The sequence below is a fragment of the Schistosoma mansoni genome, chromosome 1 (genome assembly GCF_000237925.1).
Source record: "Schistosoma mansoni strain Puerto Rico chromosome 1, complete genome".
Lineage (NCBI taxonomy): Eukaryota > Metazoa > Platyhelminthes > Trematoda > Strigeidida > Schistosomatidae > Schistosoma > Schistosoma mansoni.
The window spans coordinates 7,473,009-7,483,583 of record NC_031495.1 but is presented as its reverse complement, the minus strand read 5'-3'; the positions used below and the strand labels follow the sequence as shown (position 1 = coordinate 7,483,583).

The window sequence follows — 10,575 nt, the reverse complement described above, 5'->3', positions numbered from 1 at the left end:
TAAAAATTGATGATCATTATGCAAAACAAATGTTTAATAGAGAAAAAGTTATTGATTACATTACAGTTCGTAAAAAAAGATAGTACATAATCTAAACTATTGAGTATTTTATAAGTAGTATAGCATAATATACAAAAAACTGGAAAAATTAAGAAAGTTAAGTTTGTAAGTTAAGAAATGCAAATCAGATTTAAAATCTTTAATTTCATTTTTAACTGCTTGAAAAGATCAGTTTCGTACAACAAAAGTTTGATTGTTTCTTTTTATTATTTAATACAATCATTGTAAAGGAAAATATCAATTGTTTGGTCATATATTAAAGACCAACTGTTAATTACATAATACTACACCTCTTTGCACATCTTCGTTGACGTTTCTTCTCCGCTCTAATGATACGTACTAAAAGGTTTAGAAGATATAATATAATATGATACATTAAAAGGAAAACAGTATTTCGAGATCATTGTCAAATAAAGGTAATAAAAACTAATTATGCTGCTGAGGAGTCCTACAGTTGGGCTAAACGGCCGTCCAGTGCTTCCAGGTTTTCCTTGGTGTTCTAACTTCAGTTGACTAATGCTTTCAACTATGAAAATTTTAAATCTCCACAAAAAATCTATTCTGATTATCTTCATTTAATCACCAAAAATATATCATTTCTTAAAGTTTTTTGCCAACGAAAACTTATCACTTCGTAGCAAATTTTCCTAAATCGCTTTAGAGTTACACGTTAAAGCAATAATGCTGAGAACATGCCTTGCTAATAATATTAGGTAACTCAATTATAGGACGAAATGGTCATCCAGTGCTTCCAGGTTTTCTATGGTGGTCCAGCTTTAAATGACTCATGAATTCAACTATTAAATTACTACAATCTCCACAAAAACCACCCTCCGGATAAAATTAACAAAAGTTGAAATTACTGACCGGTACCAATTTCACCACTTTCTTCCTAACATTTAAATCGATCATTACTACACTTTGAATTTTTCTCAACGTAGATGTACATGTGACTAGCTGTGTCTTAAAGACGAGAATGGCGATAGGCATGACTACAACATATGGATGACGTATCATCAAGAAAATCAGTTATCACGAAATTACAGATACACTTCACTGATAAGTACTAAGTGTTATATCCTAGTGAAGTTTAAATTATAGATAACTTCTGAGAACTATTTGTGGACTGAGATGATACGTATATTCTTACTGTGTAACTATTCAGAAACTAGATTATGAATATATATATTCCTCTTATTATAAGCGTTATTTTGATCCACCGACTATTATTATACGATTTACTGTTATTAAATTGTGTTCAGTTTATTAATTATCGTCTCCCACATTCACAATCACTTTTTAGCTAAATCTTGTACAAATGTTATTTTCCATTTTACAGTGTGATGTGATCTATTTGGTTTGTATATAAACTCAGTATGTTTGATATAAATGATTCATATAATGGAAGCTGGGATTGGTGTTCTGGAATCAACAGGCAGGGCTAGGAAGGAAGAAGGACCGATAAGGATTGCTAACTGCTCGTACGAGTTTATGAGTCATTGGTTCGGTCGATAAGTCACTGTTCTCTAATTGGTGGTATCATTACGTTATGTATTGCTAGGGGAACAATGTCAGAAGTATAAAAGTCAGACATAACAGTCAGATCATGGGAGCATTACACAAACTACATGACGATCTTCCCTTTTCTTCGTTGGGTAAGTATCTCACACCTGACTAAAATGAACTCTACTAGTTAAGAGAATTCCTTCTCAAAGCTAGTCACCAGTGACCACATGATAATAATCAGTATAGGGTTGTGGCTATAACTAGATATTAACACAATCGTCTCACGAATCAGTGGTCTAGATATTAAGCGTTCTGGAGCGAAACGAAGTGTTCTGGGTTCAAGCCCTGCCTGTTTGATCATGAGTACGCTTCTGTGTGGAGCTCCATACTACAATCGAACGAACGTGTAGTACTCCCACGTTTATAATGGTAGTCCAACATCGATCGATTCATGATTTCAATAAAATGAAACCTTTGTAAAGAAGAATTTCTCTTGTACAACCTTTCTATTATTTCATGGTAAACATAACGAGAAGAGAATTTAAGACTTGTTGAGATGAATTACTTTGTTACTATCCAGGTTTTCTTTTTAGTGCAAATGCACACAAAAAAATTTGGCACTCTCTTCAGACAATCTAATATGCTAACCTTGATTACCATTACAACATTCATCTATTAAAAGATTTATTAATCTCATATTTGTTTTTAAAACAATTATGAGAATAATAAACATATATGATATGTGATAAATTTTTTTAGACTGAGTTACCCTTCTTTTTAGTCAAAGATACAATTGTATAACGCAATAGAATATTGAATAATTATAATCAGAAGGGGTTTTGTGAAGATTTCAGTATTTTCATAGTTGCAAGCGTTAGTCAATTGAAGCTAGACCACCGAAGAAAACCTGGAAGCACTGGACGGCCGTTTCGTTCTATTGTAGAAAGCGGATGCGCACTGTTGAGGAGTCCCACAATAGAACGAAACAGCCATTCAGGTTTTCCTCGGTGGTCTAGCTTCAATTGACTCATGCTTGCGAATATGAGAATAATTATAGATTATAATAACATTATTTTGAATTTCCGCTTGATTTTTGGCGGGTTTTTTTTCCAGAAAAAAATTGATATAAAAAATGTAGACAGACGATATATACAAGAAAATGTAAATAAAATTTACACAGAAAAAAAACATTGTTTTTCATTTAGTTACTATGTATATACATATTTACCTTCGTTTTTGTTTGGTATAGTTTCATCTGACCTGCTTCGTTTAGAACTATCTATCAACGTAATATGATCTAATAAAGAAATTTAATGAAAACATCATCATATGATATTGATATGGAGACTATTTTTTTTTAAAAAGTGGTTTATCACTAAGACAATTCCAAAAAAATTGGAAATTTTTTTTCTCCTTGAAAAATATTGATTAGAATGAATAGAATATTAAAATAATAAGACTAGACAGTTTGGGTTCCAAATTGATAAATTAACTTTTTTTTCATAGTTGAAATCATGAGGCAATTGATGCTAGAACACCATGGAAAACCTGGTAGCACTGGACGGCCGTTTTGTCCTATTATGGGACTCCTCAACAGTGCGCATCCACGATATTGTCAAATGAATGGATAGTATTAAATGATGAAGAAAATTTACAGCTAAGATGGATCCTTTCAAAGTTATTGAGTTTTGTCATGTAGAGGATTGATTTGTGGAGATTTCTAAATAACATCGTTAATCCTTATTTGATGTGAAAATGAGTTCAGTTATTCTATGAGTAATAATTTAATTTATTCAGGTAACCTGATTTGTAATTCAATGATATAGTACGTCTCAATGTTGTCATTTGGTTGTGTATTTAATTGACTGTCCTGTTCTATTGAACAGTGATCATTTTATTGTTGGAAACGTACTATGATAGCGAATTACAAACAAAGTTACTTGGTTACTTATGCCTGCTTCCCCTCGTGGAGGAGCATAGGTCACCCCACAGTATTCTCCATCTAACCCTATCCTGGGAAATATTTTCCAGTTCTTTCCAGTTAACATTCATCCTTTTCATATCTTATTTGATTTCCTGGCGTAATGTGTTCTTTGACCTTCCTCTTTTCCGCTTCCCTTCAGGATTCCAAATTAGGGCTTGCCTCGTGATACAGTTTGGTGATTTTCTTAATGTATTTCCGATCCACTTCCAACGTCTTTTCCAAATTTCCTCTTCAATTGTAAGCTGGTTTGTCCTCTCCCATAAAAGATTGTTTGCTAATGGTATCCGGCCACGTTACCTGAATAAACTAACTTATTACTCGTAGGATAACTGAACTCATATCAATATCAGGTAATCAATGATGATGTTATTCTGAATGATAAAGAAATCTCCACAAATCAACTATCCAGTTGGTAGAACTCAATAAAACTCTGAAAGAATAAATACTATACATTTGGTCTCCGCGGTAATTCTGACCAAAGCCAGACAATTAATATTTTCAAATTGTCAATTATTATTAATTATCAGCTGAAAACAACTTCAAATTTTCAAAAAATCAAATGCCTAGAAGCCATGGTTAATGAACTTGTCTTGCAGGTTACAAATGTTGTATACTTCAAGTTTCCTTGAACAATGCTCTAATCCTAAGTCCATCTAATGCAATAAAAAATCAGTTAGCAATTATTGTGAAGTCTTATAACAATTCAGATATCCAAACGAATTTATTATGCACTCGTGAGGTAATAATCTTGAAAATTAGGTAATTCCAAATTTCGACAGCAAATATATATATGTCTCTTCATCTTGAGTTCTTGAAGATTGAGAAATCTATGAGGAATTATTTAAAGAATAAGAATAATTCTTAGAAGAATCGCTCAACAACATAACTTATTTAGTTACGTAATACTAAGCAGTTATGAAGCTAGTTATTGATAGATTGGTGGTATTTTGAAGTTATTAACACTTAATTATTATGTATAGTAGAAATCATGAATCAATTGAAGCTAGAACACCATGGAAAACATGGGAGCGATGGACGGCCGTTTCGTCCTATTGTGGGACTCCTTAGCAGTGCACATCCACGATCTCGCCTCGCGACATTCAAAACCAGGACCTAACAGTCTCGCACGCGAGCGCTTAACCAGCATCCAACGGTTTTAATGTCTAACTTCAACCGATCCACGAAATTGAGCAACCATTCACCAATGTCGTCAGTGAGCTGATACCTTCTAACAGACGTGGTTGAACTTCACTGGTTACTGCTCCTCATTACAACTCCAGGAAATACCTCATGCAGCCAGTAACTTAATTATTATGTTTGAAATCATATTTTGTGCATTATTCATTCTCTTAAAACCTTTTTTTGTTATCTTATCGTATATTCATTTTAACTAAATTATATCAAACTGTTGTATCAAATCATAGTATATTTTTTATAAATGTAAGCAAGCTCTTAATAACATAAAAGATTGTGATATAGAATGTTAGTTCATTCTACCATGTTACTCTTATTGTTTTCCGTTTTTTTTTATATATTGACTAACATAAAGAGTATTTTACAGATACAGAACTAAAATTCCTTTCTTTCTGTAAAAGTTCCTGACTGTAAATACAGAAATAACTAAAAGTCAGTCAGTAATCGATAGTTGTTTTGCTTCAGTCAGATCTCCTCAGCAGTGAAATTCCATGATTCAATCAATGATCGAAATCCAGTCTACACTCCTTCAAAATCATTTATATTCATGCTAACCACATGCTTATTAGTTGACCGGCGAAGCGTTCTAATAAAGAGTCGTGACTAATAGAGTTTATACAAGTCAGGTCTGAAACATGAACCAAGGATACCACTGTAGGCTGGTCATATAATATCCTTAATTGAATGAAGTAAAAATGTTAACTATTCAATACTAGTTCACTTACCTAATTGTTAATAGCTCTCTACAGAATCTAAAGGCCCTAAGGTTTACCCTTGATGAGGAAATAACAGCTCATTATTGAGTAGGATAAAAAAGCTAGTTAAGGCTTTTCAATGCATAATATATACTAACTGGTCTCCAAAAACGTTTTATACTTTATATTTATGTCACATGAATCGTTTCCACATATATATTTCGTCAGAAAGTCGATGTTTTGACTAACTTAAACCATGATTTATTGATGAACCATCAAGTTGTACACTTTTTCAGTAATAAACAAACACCGAATTTTATTGTTATATCCCCTTGTAGTATTTAATCAATATCAACATAGAAATAAGTAAAGAAAAATAGATCTGCTTATTAATTCAATTTAATGAATTAAAAACAATAATCAGAGACTTACTTGAACCATTGTGATCTTTTCTATCTGTCTCTCGAACAATAACTAGTTCATCTGAAAATATTCAATTAAAGATACCATGAATATAATGTTTATAATGGACAGAATATATATAAATTATGTAATAGGGCTATATATATATAAAGGATTGCCCAGGACAGAGTTGGATGGAGAATGCTGGTGGGCGGCCTATGCTCCTCCACGAGGGGTAACAGGCGTAAGTATATATATATATATATATATAAGTTAACAATACCTACCAGTTCCTCTTTGTGGATTAAACGTATAATCATCAGCATTCGTAGCAACCCCTTTACTGATAAACCATAGACTTGACATTAATAATATTATTTCATATGATTTTGAGTTTATCCGTTTTTATATAATGTGAATAAAAGTTACAAATTAACCTACTTATGAGCCAAATATATTTGTTTACAACTGGGTCAAGCAAATTAAATAAGAGTGAACTAATGAATCGATTCACTCAATGACATACATTCTGTAAGTCTACAAGTTGATTTAGGGGACCACTCATTATTTATCAAACTATTATGAAAGTAAGACAAAATAGTAAATTACTTAAATTATTTTAGATAGACAAAATAAGAATTTTCATAGTTGAAATCATGAGTCAATTGAAGCTAGACCACGATGGAAAACCTGAAAGCACTGGATGGCTGTTTCATTCTATTGTGGAACTCCTCATGAGTGTGAATCCACGATCACGCCTCGCGAGATTCGAACCCAGGACCTACCAGTCTCGCGCCAGAGCACTTAACCACTAGACCACTGAGCCGGCAAAATAAGAATTAATTGAGAAACTATTACTTTTCAAATAATTTCTCACTATATTTTTTACATAAGTATATACATTTAACATTTGAATAATAAAAATGATGGAGTTTTGTTCACTGAACTGGATGGTTTGGTCATGTAGCTTTCAATGTTCTTCTGAACGACATCATCAGTAAAAACTTTGGATAGAAGTAAAGTGTTCGAATCTCTCCACATGTGGTTCACAGCTTGTCCTGTACACCTCGGTGTTGATTGGTTCTCGTTCACCTTAAATCTGTTATTGTTTACTTATGTGTTTTGGTTGTATCTTCCATTGGTTTGATTTTTGTTTCTATGTTTGTGCATAACTTTCCTAATTGGTTGATAAATTGGATCGATTTCAATGTGCTTGTTTATTGCTGATTGACCCGAGTGCAAAGCTTTTAAAAATTTTCTGTTTTTCGAATTGTCTCTATCCGAAATCTCCACATTTTTCCAGCCGAATGTGTGCCCGCGGTTGTCCATGTGCATTGATATAAGTAAAGAAATGTCATGGCGTTTGGATGCTAATTGATGTTCATGCCAGTGAAGATGAAGAGGGTGTCCGTTCTGTCCGATGTAGTGGTTTTCGCAGCTGGCAAAATTTATTTTGTAGATGATGTTTGGTTTGTCTTCTTTTGTCATTTCATCCTTTGATTTGCATGAGATTGAACAGAGGGATTTTGTTGGTATGTCCGTAGGTTTTCAGCAGTGTCGTTGTCGTTTCTGATAGACCTTTACGTATGGTAGGGTGATCCTTTTGTTGATTTCTGCACTTGACATCGTCTCTGCTGATGTGTGTGGCTGGTATTTTTTGATGAAGTTGATTGGGTAGCCATTCTTTTGAAAGATGGTCTTCAAGTATTTTTCTCCATATTTTCGTGCTGTAATTGTGTTGCAGTTTGTCCTCGCCCTCCTGAACAAGGTTTGTACACAATTGATTTTGTGAGCTCTTGGGTTGTTGATATTATAATTGAGAATTTAATCAGTGTGGGTCGGCTTCCTGTACACTTGAGTCTACAGTTTACCTGTGTCGCTTCTGGTGATTATTATGTCCAATAATGATAGTTTGTCGTTTGATTCCTGTTCCATGGTGAACTTCAAGTCATTAAATATGTTGTTGATCAGCCTGTAGGTGTTTTCTAGCTCATCCTTTTTGAAGATGACGAATGTGTCGTCTACATAATGAATCCACATTTTAGGCTTGATCACTGGTAAGATCGAGGTTTCTAGTCTCTGCATCACTGCTTCTGCGACAAGTCCCGATATTGGTGATCCCGTCGGTGTCCCTTGTGTTTGTTTGTAGATTTTGTTGTCGTATTGGAAACATGTCATTATGCATGAATCTATGAGTTCTAGTAGACTTTGACTTTGAAGCTTCATGTACTTTGCGAGATTTGTGTCGTTGGTGAGAAGCAGGTATAGAGCTTCCGTAGCTAAGCTTGGTTCAGTTGATGTGAATAGCAATGTTACATCGAAGGATACCATCAGCTCGTCGTTGTTGATTTGAATGTCGTTAATCTTATCGCCGAATTTTTTGGGTGATTTGATGGATTAATTGAATGAATCCACTAAGTGTTTAACTATTCATGAAACTTCTCTCGATAAATTGTATGTTGAGGTTCCGGAGAGTGATCCAGTTAAACGTAGTGGGATATTTGGTTTGTGTATCTTCGGCCTGTGGTAGAATCGAAAGAGCGATGGTTCATTGGGTTTCATTCTCCGTTGATCTTGCTTTCTTATTTCTCCTGATTTGACGAGCTTGTTTAAAGTCTTTGAAATTCAATTGTCTAACATTTTCACAGGATTTATGTTTATCGGTCTGTATATACTTTTATCCTCGAGTAGTTCCTCGGATTTCTTGATATATTCTTCTTTGTCCATAATCACTCTGGCGCACACTTTGTCAGTTGGAACGATGATAATATCTTTTCTAGTTTTGAGTTTCTTCAAAGCATTTTGTTGTTGTGAACTCAGTTGGTTGTTGCCCTCCATCCGTTGAGTTAGTGATACTATAGTTGTTCTTAATTCTTGTTGCGTCTCTTCACTTATTCTGGAAGTTCTGAGTGATGACTCTAGTGCTGCGAAGAATTGCAGTTGTGAGACGTTGCTTGTATTGTAGTCTAATCTCTTTCGGAGTAGGTGTTCTTCTGTGTTTATTAGTGGTTATTTTGATAGGCTGACCACGCAGATGTTTGTGTTTTCTTCCGTGGTTGGTTTCGAGATCTTGATTGTTTTCGTTGTTAGGATATTTTTAACTTTGTTCTCTGCGTGATACCTGCATGATACTTTGATGGCTGATGTCCAGATTCCAAGTGCACTGACGTGATTGTCCTTTGTAGCTTCGTCTCTTAGTCCTGTATGACGTGTTGACATTTGCGGATCCTGTAATGTGCAACCGTTATCATCAGGTGTACCATTTTTATTCCACTTTGCTCAGCTATTCTCCATCCCAATGGGCATTTGATTGGAGCTTTGTATCTTACACTTATTGGTAAAACATTCTGACGAAGACACATTCGTAGAGAAAATATAGTTGTTCTCGAGTGGAAACCGGCGTTTTAGCGAAATTCTCCCATTTTCGAACAATGAGAAGCGTACTACGCCGATATGATTTTGACATGGTGCAGAAGATTTGTAGCTCAGGAGGATCATCCAGTTTCATGTGAGAACGCTCAAACTTTAGACCACTGAGCTGGTATCCTAGAATATTAATGTCTGACTTAAATCGATCCATATTAAAAATAAGTCAAGAAAATGATGTAAAACTAAACAAAATGCCTATTGAAGAAAAAAAAATCTTTACAACAGTTAATAAATTGGATATTCAAGAGGATAGAATTCTGAGTAGGGCTACTCTTACGATATTTCCGTAGTATTGTTTATACTATGGATACGATATTGTAAAGTATCTGGAAAGTTTTCGCATTTATGACTTCTAATGTAATTGGGTATTTTTTTGGTCAGATGATATATAAATCGAAAGAAATAAGAGGAGTAGATAGTTTATATTTAATGAAATAACGCACTCCAGTTGGTTACATAATTTCAGATGTCTATCCACAACCATATACATGATAAATTCATTTAGTATTGCTTGTTTGAAGCGAGGGTACTGGGTTCGAGTCCCAGAGTGAACATCAACTCTGAGATGCAGGTACATCCAGCTGACAAGTCTCAAATAGGACGAAACGCGCGTCCTGGATTCCACTGCTAGCCACTATCCATCTCTGCTTAACATATACATGATAGTTATGAAAAATTCACTCAAGAAATACACCTTTATTGTTTTACGCAACACAGCGTAATTTCTTTACATTAGTTCAAGATAAAATGATAGGGAACAGTATATGTTCACACTTATGCTAAAACATTAAAAAATAATTTAAATAAAGCCAGAACAAATATTGATGCAAAATAGTATGAATTCATTATATTTCGTGGTTTCTCATCAGATGCTTACAACCAAATATGCATTAGAGTTTTAACATTGGGGTAATAAATAGTATGGAACAATTGACATAATTGAATGTAAAGGATTGGAATAACAAAAGGTCATCAATGATAACTAAATATATGTATATGTGAAAGGAAAGGTCAGAGGTTATTAGGTGTTAGAATTAAGGAAGTATAAAGGGTGGGTAGTGTGATGGTTGAGTGGAGTTCAGAGACAGATAAGATAAAATGTGTGATAATTTTAGAGGTAATGAAGGATTTATGGAATTAAGAACAAACAGGATAGGTTACGTCATAATTGAATAGAATTTGGAGAGTTCATATAATTAAAGAGTAACAAGTGAGCGGAAATGGGTGAGTGAAATGGTGTTTTAAGAATTGGATAATGGAAGAGGAATATAATACAAACTAAATATTAACCAAAATAAAACTATT

General features: G+C 33.9%; 1 protein-coding gene across 1 annotated transcript in view; it reads right to left on the bottom strand.

The window, feature by feature from the left end:
- Nucleotides 1-334: 334 nt before the first annotated feature.
- Smp_124060 (venom allergen-like (VAL) 13 protein) overlaps nucleotides 335-10,575 on the bottom strand; it is a gene marked incomplete at both ends in the record, with an annotated part of 26,195 nt that continues 15,954 nt past the window's right edge. The window contains 3 exons of the mRNA XM_018793124.1: nucleotides 335-399; nucleotides 2,795-2,863; nucleotides 5,872-5,922. Coding sequence (XP_018647668.1) covers nucleotides 335-399; nucleotides 2,795-2,863; nucleotides 5,872-5,922 — 185 coding nt within the window. The remainder of the gene's footprint in view (nucleotides 400-2,794; nucleotides 2,864-5,871; nucleotides 5,923-10,575) is intronic.